We start from the raw sequence: 15,668 nt of genomic DNA, 5'->3' as shown, positions 1-15,668 counted from the left end.
ATATATATATATAAACGAGGATGGGGCAACAAGAAATTGTATTCCTGTTCTTTTTGAAACGGAGGATAAGTATTGTAGAGTAACTTATTACTTTGGTTATTTATCAAAAAGAATATATTTTGAGATAGCCATGACGTATCAAGTGAGAGGAGGGAATCGACAGCTGCTTTAGTTCTGACAAAAAATGTGAATCTTTATGTCGAATTTTTCATGGGATTTTTTCCCCACAATGCCAAGATAAAACTGTGGTGTAAAAATATTTTTGAGATAAAAAAGTTAGAAGCATTTAAATATTATGTCCACAAAATCAGCTCTTATTATCACTGTGACTCGTACTAAACGAGGTATTGGTATATTGATTAATAACCATTAGAGTTGTATAAAATATTAATAGAACGGGTACGAGACTTTTTTTAGTTGGAACAAGGTTATTTTTATTTAATAATTCTGCTTTCATTAGTATTTTATTCTTGAAGAAATAACATATAATATCAAGTAAACAAAAAGTGCATGAAGGACGAAAATAGATACTGAGGATTTGTTGCGGAGTTATAGGAGTAAGTCATTCTTGGATTAGGAGTATAATCGAGTAATTCCAGCCAATAATATGTCGTTGCTATTTAAGAAGAGCGGGTTTGGGTTCATTTTCTTCATCTCATAGCACCTCCCAGCTAATTTAATGAAACATCATGCCTAGTGTTGTGTCGGTCCAGTTTATTCCTAAAACTTATAAAGTTCGGTCTTTGATGACGTCACTTAAGTTTGTTTTTTTAATCAATTCTAGTACTGACAGTATGAAAAACTGACGGTCTTCAGGACCACTCCTAAGACTGGACTACATAATTTATAAATAAAAACAACAATAGTCTAGAGAGGAGGGCAGCCCGATATTGAGGTCCCAAAACTCCGGAAAGTTGTCTCTAAGGAAGGCCTAGGTTTTTGCAGCGTGATGACACTGAGCTCCGTCCTGAGTGAAAATAAATTTGTCTACGAACTTTTATCCGGCCCAAGGTAGCAGTTTCTTATCTTGAATTTCGATGGAAACATCTGCATTGACTCGCTCCTTCCTCTCCACAAAAATGGGGATGACTCCACAACACCCAAGAACTTGGATTTTTTGTTCTAAAGACATGTCTCACTGAAGCTGAGACATTGTTTGGATATTTTGTTGTGGTGTAGGCGCTGTTCTGCTTATTCAAAATTGACAGAAATTGTCCAAATAACTTATCTATTAAAGCCAAACACACAATATTACATCTATAATAGAAATAAATACCAAGATTAAAACAACTAATATAATATAATAACAAAATAAAAATAAAATAAGGGAATCAAATTTTGCTAAATTGCAAAAATTGTTCATTACACAAATCACGATAAACAATAAGCATTATAACTGCCATATATAGCCTGACTCTCCTTGCTTTCTTTGATCAGGGATGTCCACAGGGGGCGGCCTGGACGGGATGTAGCCCGCCCCCCAAAAAAAAAAATGTTTTGTTTTTTACTACAAAATTAAATATTTAAAGTTTTTTTCTAATAAATTTAATGGATTATTGTAATTTTCTATGAATTTTTGTAAATTTTTGTAATTTTTTAGTAAACTATTGCAATTTTTGTAATTTTTTTGTAAATTTTTGCAATTTTTTGTAATTTTCTGTGAATAGCTATACATTATTGAAATTTTCCTTTAAAAAATTTAGTATTTGATTTTTTTTTCCAAAAAATTTAATTTTTTGAGAAAAGCTATAGATTTTTGAAATTTTTTCAGACAAAAAATTAATTTTTGTGAATAGCTGTGGATTTTTATAAAACATTAAATACTTGCAAATTTTTGAAATGTTTTCCAAAAAGTTTAATTTTTCAAAAATAGCCGTAGATTTTATAATTTTTTGAGAACGACAATGGGTTTTTAAAAAAAATCAAAAAAATTCAATATTTGAATTTTTTTTCCAAAAATTTAAAATATTTATCGATACAAAAGACATAAATAGAAAGAGCTTGTGGATCAATTACGTCGAACGTGAACATTGGACTCCAACTATCTTGCTAATTGATCCCATTTAATTAAATTAATTAATTATTTAATTATATTATATATATATTCGTTTATGACAAGTGTAGTATATTTAATCAAGTATGTCATCAATAAATAGCTATATAAATATTAAGATTAATACAAATCAAGGGGCTTCGTTTTGGATTCGTGTCATTTCATACTCAGTAATTGATAAGATTATTAATTCAATTTATATAATTATTATTATCTATTCTCCAAGGTTATACCATCATGTAAGCTGGCTTGTCATAGTTTTGAATTTGATGTACCGTACCGACTGCTGGCCAAAATAGAAAGATATTTTGACGTCAAAGAGTATAAAAGCGGTACTCTAATAGTAACAGTATATACTGTTTGACGTCACTATTAAAAAGCGTGGTGAAAGTCAAACATCAGTCGAAAAAGTGCTATGGTATAATCTTGTATTTAACTTCGCTTTGTAGATGTATAATTGTAAAGTCCGCATCCCATTTGCACAGAGAATAGTACCAAACCTAAAAAAATTACTTGTTACCCCTACATCTCCCACTAAATTCGTTTCCTCATCTTCTTTCCCTGTTCTCTTTGCTTAGAGTCAGACGTGTTATTTTTTGTTGCCCAAGATATAGATCCTCGTGAGGATTACTCCAATATTGACGATTTATACTTATCGTTCGAGGGTGATGAGGAAAATATTAGGCCTATAACATTGAAGACTAGAAACAGTGTGGTTTCTGTCGAAGAGCTTGTGGCTTAGGGATATAGTATACAAAATTATTTTGACAAGGAAAACCTTTACTTTGTTCCTTCCATTGACCCTGGCAAATTTAAGAAAGGGTGCACAAGCAGGTGGAGAAAAATCTTCTGTTATCAGAGGAGAACAAGTTGGTAGCAAGATAATCAACTTTAAATGCAAAGAGTCTTCCATTAACTTCTTAAAAAGCGATGTTTTTTCTCCGGAGGCTGCTATTTATGGATCCCAAATCAAGGACTTTATTGAGGGTAAATTCTGCTTGGAGAAGGATCAACATGATGAATTGGAGCCCCCTGCAATCAATAAGGGGCTGAGACAACTTGAAGAGGGATATGTGTTCGGGATACTTTATAAGATCCACCGAGTTTCGAGGTTAAGTTTGAGCCCAGTACTCGCGGCCAAGGAAATTATGAAATAGCTAAATAAGACCTTAAAATCCTTACCTTATTATGATATTTTGAAAAAGGAAATAAAAATGAAGGAGGAATCGGGGATTCATATTTGGAATTTCCTTCAATGTTCCAGGAGGATGAAGACGCTGATTAAGAGTAATAAGATCGGGAACCTGCTTTTAAGACTGAGGGATCCCATCTGGCTAAAGAATCTTCTGCAAAGGATAAATAGCTGAAGTTCATGTTATATGCCGAGTTATTCAAGGAAGTAGTGGAAGCAGAGAGAGCCAATAAGGTGTTTTAAAACACTCCGAAGGATTTTAAGACAGTCCCTAAAAGGAAGTTTCACGGTCCTTTGCCAACAGCAAAGAGGACACAAGATTCTAATGATAAGCCCAATTTTAAAGCTTCTGGTAGTAACACCTGGCCGTTAAGACAAAATCCTTTTAAAAGAGATCGGTGTATTTTAAATTTTCATACTTATCGGGAGTTAGTTCATTCTTTTCACATTAATGAAAAGGATAGACGATACCTCAGTTTCTGTTGGAGGGGCAAGATGTATTAATTCAGAGTGCTATGTATTGGCCTCTCATCTGCCCCTCAGGAATTCACTAAGTTACTAAGACCCATGATCACCTTTTCAAGGGGTGAGCTAAATATATCGTGTAGCATATATTTGGATGATATCATATTATAAGTTATAAGGGCTTCACACAGTTTACCTCGTAGAGATGCCTGTGTATGTCCGTGTATTTTTAGTCTTCTTGGATTCTCTATTAATTTTAAAAAGACCTCGTTGCAGTCGTCTTTCGCCATCGGGTACTTGGGTCTGTTATGGAATACAAGCCTATTTCAGATTTCTCTCCCACGTGATAAACAGGAAAAAGTAAGCAAGCTTTCCATCTCTTTTCCGGAAAAGAATAAGATCTTTCTGAAGGACGCTTTTAGGTTTTTAGGTTTACTGGAGAGCATCAGACAGGTAGTTGCACGGGAGCGTGTATATTATAGAGGTATACAGTCCTTGTAAAAGTGGGGAGATCGGAATTTTCCGAGAAGGGATTCAATCGTTATTTCTACGAGTACAGAGGAGCCATTAATGTGGTAGTCAATCTTTATTACGAGAAATGTCAACAGTATATTACCAAGGCCATTCGAACCAGTGTTAGAGGTTAGAACAGATATTTCTGTTCTTTTCTTTATTGATAACACGACCGCTCTATTTTATTTAAAGAATATGAGAGTAATGAGAAACTCCGGCCTAGTCAACCTTCCTGTACAGCTTTGTATAACACTGGAGGAAAAGGAGATCGAACCACTTTTTACGTGGATACCCTCTAAGGAAAATGTAGAGACAGATTTCATATCAAGGGAGGCTCTCAGTACATGGGAATTTGTACTATGGCCCCGGATTTTCAATATGTTAACAGAAATATGGTTCCTCCCGGAAATAGACTACTTTGCCTCGAAACTATACCATCAGGTTCCGAGGTACTTTGCATGGGTATCGGACAAGAAAGCGATGTGAATGGATGCATTCACGGTGAAATGGGAGTCAAAAGGTTACTTTTTCCCGCCTGTATTATTACTTCAGAAGGTGATAACGAGACTTCGGTAGGAACTTCCAGTACCGGCATTGGTAATAACACCTCTATGGAAGGAGGTACGTTGGTTCCCAGAAATAAGTGAGTTAGCCATAGAATCCAGAAAACTGGGGAATGGGAGAGAACTTCTATGGTATTCGGAGAAATTGCACTCACCCGAGGTAAATCTAGTTATGAGGGGACTATTTAATCTGAAACCACTATAACTGAGGTACAGGGAGACTTGGGATGTACAACTATTATTAGAATTTTTAAGGAAGCTTACTTTAGTAGCTTTGTCTTCTATTTGCAGAGTTTGTTCTATGAAAATCATGAAGAGTAACGTCAGGATAAATAGGGATAATTCAATTTTTATCCCTTTGAGAGGTTTTGAAAAAAATGGGGGATAAATAGGGATATCCCCTTTGATGGTTATAGAAAAAAATTCTAGTATGAGACATCTCAGAGATGGCGTTACGATAGCTAAATTCGATGAAATGGAATTAGACCCCGTTAGTCATATTTTATTATGGAGGGATGTAGCAGTAAAGGAAAGAGGAGACCCAGGTTTCCTTTTTCCTACATTAGCAGGACCCCTTAAGGGAACTGAGACACAAACTCTCAGTCGGTGGCTGAAGGAGCTTATGTCTAGAGCTGGAGTTAGTACAGATAAGTTTAAGCCTCACTTTTCTAGAGCAGCGATTGTTGCGTTTAGGTACAATGAAGGCTGCTCAATACAAGATATTATGCCGGATTCTGGATTCATGTCCAGAGACTCATGTGCTTTTCAAAAAATTTATAATGTTAACATCTATCTTATTAATAGGAAGACGCTAGAAAGCGAGGAGGAGGTGATAAAATGTGACAAGTCCTGTATTGTTAAAAAAAATTATTTATGTTAATGGAAAATTTATGTCAAGTGTTTTTCTGAATTTTTGTTATTTTATCCAAAAGAATATATTTTGTTTTATTACTGTTAAAGTAAACAAGATTCTGTTGGTTTTCAATTTTGGGTTTGATTAAAGAACTTTGTAGAAAACAATTGTATATCCACAAAGCGAAGTTAAATGGAAGAAATTAAATAAAGTTATAACTCTTTTTTTTCTTTTTTTTTTATTTAAATAAACTTTTTAAGATTTTTGTGAGCATGACACTATACAAACAAAAAAAATTAAAGATTCGATATCAACGTGTTACCAAGTGCTACAATAATAAAGTATCACATGTTTTTAATTTTCAAAAAAGTTAAGTTCCATTTACTTTAACTTTGAGAAGGTTTTATAAATTATCATCCTAAAAAAATTAATAAGGTGTGTCGGAATTAAATTAAACCCAATTAATCCTTGATAGAAAAATACCTATTTATACAAAACTGAAAAATGCATTCTCGTCATACTGAACAGACACATGATGAAATTAGCTTAAAAATAATCTTTGAGAAAATATTTAAATGTATTTATTGAATACTCTGATCAGTCATTAGCATTGATGAGATAAAAAGACATAAGTTAGAGATATAATTCAATTTAATCACTTTAATTCAATATTATCATAATTAATATATCAATTAAGTAATCCACCACACATAAAATACCTTGTACAGGTCTCCAATTAGTAGATCAAAATGAATAATTTTAATAATTTTTTTTATACATTATTAAATACCTACTGATTTTATGTGTAATTTTGTTTAAATGACACAGCTATCTTTTAAATTTAGAATCAAAAATAAAGTTAATAAATTTTGAAATTAAAATATTCTTTAAAAACAGTGAAATAAATTACACAAAGCATTACAAAAAAAATCTATTTTGAGAGGATTGCAAAAATAAAATTCTAAAAGGGTCATAACATAAGAGGTCAGATATTCGTTATATGTATTCGTTCGTGACTATATGTAACTTTGATTTAAAATAAAAATAAATTAAAAATAGTTATTACTGTTGGTGTGGAAGCTGCTTGAAAGGTTCAAATTATCAAACTAATATATCATAGCTATGTATATACAATAATCATTCAAATTATGATGGGCGTAATAAATTAAACCAAATATGTTATCAATAAATAGCTAAATAAATATTTTAATTACTCGGAAATGGCTCTTACAAAAATATGAGTATTCAATAACTAAGAGTAATTATAATAATTATTATAGATAAAAGTTGTGGTTTAACTATCTCAAATTCAGCGAAATGAATGAGTAACTTCATTGTGATTAATGATAAAAATGTTTATGATTGAATCAATTAAAATTTATAAAATGTAATTTGAATTAATTAAAGTGCACGGATAAGTACAAGGCACATTGCTGCAGGCCGTTTCAATTCAATCAATGAAGTACTCCTAAACTAATGCATATTATTACATAATTTGACAAAATCTCAGGGGAGACAGGTTTAGTTCATTAACTAAAGCCAAAAGAGACTCTCATATGAGGAAAGGGTAATTTTAAAAAAATTACAAGCTCTAATTATTAACAAGTAGTCCTTTAACCTCTTTAATACATTAAAAAAATCAAAATGGATCCCTTATCAGATTTAGAAATAGATATAGTGTAGAAGTAAAACTGTGAGTGGAATGTTCCTAAATATTATAATAAAACAATAATTATTTTTCTTTCTAACAATTATCATATTCTTGAAGAGCAGCTTCAAGTTTCCCAGTGACCTAGAAATAATCAAAATAGAAAATGGTCATGTCTTAGATATCCGTATATATATACTAATGTGATATTTCTTTGAATGTATGTCTTACTTGCTTATAATATGTGATTTGTTCCTGCAAGAATTTTTGGTGAGCAATTTTAATATCTTTAATTCTTTGTTGATGAAAAGTGTTTATTTCAGCCAATAATGAGTAAGATAATACATCAGTTCTGGAAACGATTTCATTGACTTCATTATTGGAGACTTTTCCTTCACTCTGAAGTTTCTCAAATTCCTTGCGTTTTCCCATAGCACCCTTAAAGCATAGATAATAATAAATAACGAAGTATGAAATATAAAAATATAATATACGTTACCGAATGCATTTGCAAAATTCCTGGCCACCCCATTAGCATTCCCTTATAATCATACATCGTAAAGCTTAAATGATCCCAATCATTTCTGGGTTGCTCACCGAGTAAATTTGCAATTTCTTCATAAGTCTCCCCTGTACACGTGATGGCATTATTTAATCCTGTTGAATCTATTTTTTTTTAAATACAAAGTAGAAGAAGCCCTTCATAATAAATTATATGCATTACTTGTGGTTGGATCCTGCTCCATTGCTTGTCCAAGTTGAATAAATGCCTTTCCAATTGTTTGAAATTCTCGCTTGTAAAGATTCTGAGACTTTTGTGACTGATCAATTGCAACTTTATGCATATTTTTCACAGCCGAATCAAAATACGATGAAAACTTTGTAAAATATTCAACTTGTCGGTCCCTTAAAAACAGTAGAAAAAATATTAAGATTGTTTAATCAAGTCATCGATATTTGTATATGTATCTCTAATGAAACTTACAGGAAATCTGAATCAATAGGAAATTCTGGAGTGACAACAGATAAAAGGAAATTGCCACCAACAAGGGGATCCCTCTCAGCTGTTCTTTTCCCAGTTTTCCACTTTTTGTCATCAGTACATGTTAAAAAGTGTTGCCAAACTTTAGACTGGGATAAAATAGGGTGTCGACAAACACGGTTGACAAAAGACTGTAATTGGATCATACGATGATCGATAAATTCATCCTCGTAGCGTCCTGCAATTTAAAAATATAGGATCGAATAATTAATTAATGATCCATATAAAAATAAACTATGCTGATTTAGAATGAATATTTGATTGAATGATAAAAGTAATTTTATACTAGACAACATGATAATATGTTAAGATATCATATTTACTATTTTTAAGGATCATTATAGAAAAGATGCAAGAGACCAGAATAAACTACATTTTTCAAAAGACTGATTTAAATATGTATTAAGCATGCAAATTTAAATGTTTTGAATATATATAACTAAAATCATAATAAATTAGAAACAAATACAGATGAAACTAAGAAACATTAGAAATTGAAAGACTCGTAAAAGATTGTTAAAGAAAGATAAAAATTTGTATTGTACGAAAATATTGGAATATCAAGTTTATTGAAACTCAATATATGTAGAATACACTCGAAAACATTCGTGAAATATTTGGCAATATTTATATTTACTCAATCTCAAAATTAATGTCATAAATAATTTTTTTAATGAATTATTAATCATGTACTCTATTACGAAAATAAATAATGAAGCTAAGAACTCAGGCTTACAAAACAAAAAATGTCTACAAATAAGTGTAACTGTATTTCTTAAACTTAAAAAGATGAAATTGATCATGTTATGCATTTCATCTGTGAAAACTCACCTCCTTCATACGCAGATGAAATAGAAAAAAAAATACAGAAGGATCGGCATTTAGAACACTTGTAACTAATTTGGATTGTATATTTACATATGTGGCCTGTCAACACAAAACAAAATAGAATATTTTTTTTTCAAAATGGAGTGTGGATTACACTTAATTTTTATAAAAAAAATATTCTGCATAACCCTTGAGTGCGTCAATAATTGCACTCAAAGTACCCAAAATTGATCGTCACAACAACAGAATGATAAATTTATAGGACCTTTATTTGAAAGATCCTATCTGGGCATAATTCAACTTTCTCCTTTTCTTGAGTTTTGTTTAAGATTTTTTTTATGTTGACGCAAAACATGCATGTAAATTCATAAAAATAACATTTGATTACACATGATTTCTCTATGCATCGAAGAAGGAATTGCAATAGTGCAAGATATTGAGCAATACAGTCATTCGTTATTTAAATGAGGAATAATAAACACAACTATCAACCGAAAAGAATATTCAAATCAAATGATAATAATTTATTGCTACAAGTACCTTGGATTTGCTTATCAGGAAGTGGAGGTATAGGTATAATTGCAAATTTCTCGGTGAGTCGCTCATGCAACCAATCAAAGTGTTTATATCTCCTGGAAACTGGAATACCACTAAACTATTTTTTTCAATTAACATTGGGGTTAAAGCTTATACAATTAATAAAAGTCTTACGCTAGGAGTTATACGATATGCAATGAAACTTTTAAGGCCATGAAGTTTAGACTCTTTCTTTGGAGAAGCAATGGCACAGTTGAATGGTTGATTCTGATTGTTCCAGCAGAATTGATGATCTCCAATGTCCTATAATATAAATTATATTTATTCATAAACATAATCTTAGGTACATCATATACTTACAACAACAGATACTAACTCAGAATCGTCTACTTTTAAATTACTTTTCCCAAGAATGTAATTCTCAGTACCAGACTTGACAAAAAATGAGAAACGATTAAAACTTGTAAAACTAACTACAGGGCCTTTTTTATTATTTAAACTCAAATCACTATTGGAACCTCCAACATTGCCATTTTTTGTTACTCCCAGATTTTGCGCCGAATTCCTTCCTCCTTGACTAGGATTAGTAGTTGGTGGTGGCATTTCCGAAGGATCATCGAAATCACTGTCCCACTCATCTTGATCATAACCCTAATTACATTAAAAAGAAGTTTGAATTAAAATAATTTTCCCTCAGTTGCAATCGATAAATTTCATGGATGAAAATATTTTTTATTTCAACAAAAACAACTTCATCATTTTTTTTTTTTTTTTTTTTTTTTCATATTTAATTCAGCAGTTTATCAAGGGTTAATCAACGTTAATATTATGAAGAATAATCTAACAGAAAGTTAATGTCAAGCAACAATAGACAGTCAAAAGAATTAAGACTACCAATTATAATTATTCATATCATAATGGAATAAAAAGGTTAAAACTGGCCTTAAGTCGTTGACATCAAATCCCGTCACCTGGTTAGTTCTAGAAGTTAGTTTATCATTTGGAGAAGCATCGGCAATAGCTGAACCTGCCTGATAATCATCATTCCCTTTCGAAGTCTCCTCTGTCGATGACGGCATTCCCCACACTTGATTACCCCAATCATCATCAGGTTTTTTCCAACCTCCTCCCCCTCCTCCCGAATTTGGGTCATGGACATCGTAGTCTGGAGGTAAGGGAGGTGGGGCTACGCTCGGTCCTATATCATCCACTGCGGTAATACGCTGCAAATATTAATTAATTATTTCCTTCATATAATATGTAAGTTCAATATTACAAATAGAATTGAATATTGAAATTCAAAATTATTTATTTTAAGTAGTACATTTTTTTAAAAATGCAGCAATAAATACGGAATTATTCATTTTTGTTGATAATTATAAATTTAACATTTTTTAATTAATCAAGATAAATAAATCAATGTCTTACTTCCACATAAGCTTCAGGGAAAAGGCCAGATGCTCCAGTAGAGTTTGCACCCTCCCACCATCCTTCACCAACATCAGTTCGTGTAATAGTAAGAGTTTCACCAGTGGTTATAGACAATTCTCCACTATTTGTTTCTCCTTGAAAATCATAGAGTACTTTTACCTAAAAATAAAAATTAATAATAAAGAAATTAGAAATCATTGAATGGTTTTTTTCTTCTAAAAAAACCTAGATATGAATAGTTTTAAGTTTAGGAGTATTGCATCAAGATTACAATTAACACGATTACTATTTTTTTAGCAACTCAAGTACCTACAACACATTTTTTTAACAAAAAATAAACGAGTTCTTGGGGGAGGAACAACAAAATCATAACCTCTAATAGCAAATTAGGTCAATAAATATCTAACTCCATTTTTTTTCAAATAATGACTATGTGTTGGACTGATTTATTTGGAAGGATTGAAAATCTAACAAATATACAGTTTTAAAAAAAGAGTAATACTAGAGCGATCCAACAACTTATGAAGGATATATGTGCATAGTATAGAAAATAGGGAATTAAAAAGACTGTAAACTTGCTCCAATGAAATATCTCAATCCGTGTTTGTTTTTCAGATATTTATTCTAAGAATGAAAGAATCGGATGTGGAGTTGTTACCAATTCATTCGTGAAACACACATGTTTTTTTTGTTTTTTTTGCTAGGAATGATGATGAGGAGTATCAGAAATGAGTGTACGAATATGAATAGATGAGTGTGAAGAAGAAAATAGTAGACGAGTTGTACCTTGAAGGTGGATGATTCTGTCAAGGTACTAAAAGGTTCAAGTAGAGTTGGGAAAGATTCTTCAATGGGTAAATCAAGTAAACTCATATTTATGCGTTAAGATCGTGTCGTTGGAAGTTGTAGAAAGAAAAAGAGAAGATGAAGGGAGTTGAGTTGAGAGTGAATTCCATTTCAACTTCTCCATTTTGAGCTTCTCTTAATTATTTCACGTATTCATTCATAACGTACATACCTTAAACGTAAAAGGCATTCTCCTTCTTGCTTCTTGTTCTTTGAGTAGTCAGCAGTGAGCACTCACTCACTCATTCACTCACTCCTTCTCTCACGTCTCAATTCCAATTCGGCTGGAATCCAAAAAGTAATGATAACTTCAACTTATTTCCCTTGGAATCCTCTCGCTCTTAGTCTGAGTCGTCTCCAAGGCAGAAGAGAAGCAACTTGTTCATACAAGAGGCAAAAAGAAAACACTCCGTTTCATATATAACAAGAAATGGGATGTCCTCAAGTTCAGAGAGTTTCAGCCAGGATTATTCACCTTGAAGTATTCTATTTATTACTTATATAAAAGCCAAAGGGAATTTAAGAGAATATTATTCTATATATTTTTTTTTTTTACTTTTTAGCTGAGCCAAAGACACTTTTCATTTGCTCCTTCTCTTTCTTTCTTTCCTTGTCCGCCTCCGTCCTCTTATGTTATGTAGCAGCAGCAGCTTCTTTTTCTTCCCTTCTCTAGTTTATGCGCCTTGTTTTTCCCTCTCTTTTTATTATTATTTATTCAACATACATACACTCAGGACAAGGAACACAGAAATGAATATGGAACGCGCTCTTTTTTGTGTTTGACGGGAATGCAAAATAATTTTATCAAAACTTTAAAACCTTACCATTTCAAAAAAATAATTACATTTTTTTAAAATAAATTTTAACTATTAAACAATTATCATTTCAATGACGTATAATATTAGTATTATAAACTTTTAATTTTCCCCTATTTTGTAATAGAACACATAATATATATATTTATGATGTAAAATATTTAGCCCGACAACACAAAAGCTAGCTAGAATGATTTACCCCAAAATTGAGCCTATTCTACTACCTATTATCATCCATGTCTATCTACAAAATAATCTTATTTATTCTTTGGGTGTGCTGCAAATTATACTTAAAGTATCCAAAATTGATAATTACAACAACAGAATGATAAATTTATAAGATTTTATTTGAAAGGCCATATCGGGGCCAATGTATATTTAATAAAACAAATTAAGGTTTTAAAGTATAGTTAAAATCATTATGTATCTACAAACATCCCAGAAATTTGGATACAAAGCCTATATTGGCTCAAATATGTCCATGACGTAACACATTTACGCTTTAAAATCACAATATAAGCAAACTTTTGGGAAAAAATAAGCAGTTGAATAATATTTTCAACAATTTTTGCATAAAATCGTCTGTTAACTTTAGAAAAACAATTTTGAGATATTGAAGAATTTTGTTGGAATTTGATTTAAACAAGTGATAAGTTACTGATTATTACTGCATGACTATTTTTGAAACCATGATAGTTTGATACGAAAGGGATTTGCTCTCGCTCATTTCCAAAAATTGGGCTGGATAGCTATTGTGTAATAGTGTTTATTGTACATAATGTATGTGTTTCATTATAACAATTACATCTAATTAAATATATATAATACATACTCTATGTCATTGAAATGAAAATTGATAAACTTTTAAAAAAAGAAATTACTTTTCTAAATGAGAAAGATGAGGTTTTAAAATTTCAATTGACTGCATTTACTTTATAAATATGATAACACTATTTTGCATTCCCGTCAAACACAAGAAAAGAGCGTATTGCTTATTCGTTTAAGTGACTTCTATTGTCGCTCAATCTGCTCCACTACACACTCGGCACGCGCTCGCTCTCTCATTAACTCTTCTTTTTAATGATGTTATGTTAATGAATGTTTTATGTGCTTCATAGCTGTCATCCACTTTAATATTTTTCTCTTATCAGACATTGAAATTCCAATAATAAAAATACATCCTTAACACAGAATTGTGTCATATAGCCAGGTCTCACCGTCATACAGCTAGATACTTTGACTTTAAAGGTTAATTATCTTTAAAAAAAATTGATAGTAGTTTTGCCATTTAAATTATTAGAGTTTTATAAAATATGAGCTAGAACAAGTGCGAAACTTTTGGTAGTTGCAACCGGGAAAAGTTTTTTTCTATTTATGGAATCTATCATCATTATTATTTTAATCTTGAAAAGAGAATATCCAAGTTTAAAGTAATCCCTAGTAAGGGAAAGACACAGAGTAACACTGTGGATTTGTTGGGAATTATCGGTCCTTCTTGGACTCAGAAAAGAATCGAGAATATACATTGGGTTAACTCCTATCTATGTCCTTGTAAGATATGGAGTGGGATTTGTGTTTATTTCCTTAATCCCTTTGCTGCCTGGATCTAATCCAATTAAATTGTTTAATAACTAAGCAGCCCAACTCCAAAAAATCCTTTAAGTTGTTGTAATTACCATGTTGATTCTTGGTTGTTTTTTAGCATACCTGAAGGACATATTTTTATCTCAGTAAACATGAATCATGATCTACATACACTTTTTGTAAGTAAAACGTATTCACTGACGTCATAAATTGCATCATAATTGAAGGCGACGCCATTTTGGGTTGATATTTTTAGTACATAAAATACACAAATTTCCAATATAATTTGATGAAACTCCTTCAAATGACTTTATGAATAAAAACGACCATCACATCAACATTGAATACTACCTGATGCTCATGAAAAATTATGATAATTGAATTAGCTCAAAGTAATGAATATCCTTATGAAATGGCTAGATGTGTACAATTAATTTGGTTTTGGATCGATAAAAGATGAAAAAAGTAGGATAATTAGAGAAAAATATTCATAATAATAGTTCATTTTGTATCTACAATCTGTAAATAAGACTGTATAACGATGCAATACATTTTAGGGTGGGATATGTAATAAAACTGGGCAAAAGAAGGATAGATTTTTGATAGACAGTGAAGTTAGCCCCATTTAATTATCCAATAGTTAAGGATTTTTCTAATATTAATAATTTTAAAAAAATGGATTAAATTATTATAAAACTTGTTTGTTTTAGGCCTCTTACTTCAACGATGGTGAAGTCACGTGAAAACAATATATTGCATACCTACAATGATGCAATATGATCATTTGTAATGTAATGGCAATATCATTTTTTAAACGTATAATAACGTACAGAAGCGTCCGCAGGAGAAATTAAGGAATTTTTGATTCGAAATAGAAAATTTAATATTTGAAATTTAATTAAATTTTTCAATTTTTTTTCAAAAAAAAATATTTATCTGTGAAAATTTTGAAATTTTTCTGAAAAATTCGGACGAAAAAACTATAGAATGATGAAGAAACGTGCCAGAATGGAAACTGTTGTGTCTTGACGAGGCTGAATACATTTAAAATACTATATTCCAATGTCTATCAAATTTTGGTAAAGTAATATTTCTAATTATTCATCAAATGTAGAATAATTGAATGATTTTCCTTATCAGGGGCGTCCGAAGGATTATATTTTGGGTCTTTAATATTAAAAAAAATATATCATTAGGAAAAGTGATAAATTTAGTGCATTCCATAAGACGAATAAGGAAAGATAATTACACTCCTCCATCGTCAGATGTAGGTGTGGATTTGAAACACCAGCCAAACT

General features: G+C 31.2%; 1 protein-coding gene across 5 annotated transcripts; it reads right to left on the bottom strand.

Moving 5' to 3' along the window:
• Positions 1–6,197: 6,197 nt before the first annotated feature.
• LOC121127567 (sorting nexin lst-4) lies at positions 6,198–12,510 on the bottom strand. 5 transcript variants are annotated; one of them, XM_071893194.1, is made up of 11 exons: positions 12,144–12,510; positions 11,123–11,284; positions 10,726–10,917; positions 10,055–10,345; positions 9,869–9,997; positions 9,698–9,812; positions 8,273–8,507; positions 8,012–8,193; positions 7,787–7,953; positions 7,519–7,725; positions 6,198–7,431 (listed from the first exon to the last, which is right to left on the bottom strand). In XM_071893194.1, exons 1-11 carry the CDS (start codon positions 12,159–12,161, stop codon positions 7,384–7,386), a joined length of 1,746 nt encoding a protein of 581 aa, XP_071749295.1. In that variant the 5' UTR covers positions 12,162–12,510; the 3' UTR covers positions 6,198–7,383. The 5 variants fall into 5 exon arrangements, with proteins under 5 accessions (XP_071749295.1, XP_040578914.1, XP_071749296.1 ...); XM_040722980.2 differs by having other exon boundaries at positions 11,912–12,474; XM_071893195.1 differs by having other exon boundaries at positions 10,666–10,917; positions 11,705–12,466.
• Positions 12,511–15,668: the final 3,158 nt, after the last annotated feature.

The sequence above is a fragment of the Lepeophtheirus salmonis genome, chromosome 13, assembly GCF_016086655.4.
Source record: "Lepeophtheirus salmonis chromosome 13, UVic_Lsal_1.4, whole genome shotgun sequence".
Taxonomy (NCBI): Eukaryota; Metazoa; Arthropoda; class Copepoda; order Siphonostomatoida; family Caligidae; genus Lepeophtheirus; species Lepeophtheirus salmonis.
This window is presented reverse-complemented; position numbering and strand designations above follow the sequence as displayed.

Coding starts and splice junctions, on each gene's coding strand:
- LOC121127567 (XM_040722979.2), bottom strand. CDS start 11,998: ATGAGTTTACTTGATTTACCCATTGAAGAATCTTTCCCAACTCTACTT. Junction 10,346..10,665: donor TAACTTCTAGAACTAACCAG/GTGACGGGATTT, acceptor TAATGTAATTAG/GGTTATGATCAAGATGAGTG. Junction 7,954..8,011: donor GGAGCAGGATCCAACCACAA/GTAATGCATATA, acceptor AAAAAAAAATAG/ATTCAACAGGATTAAATAAT.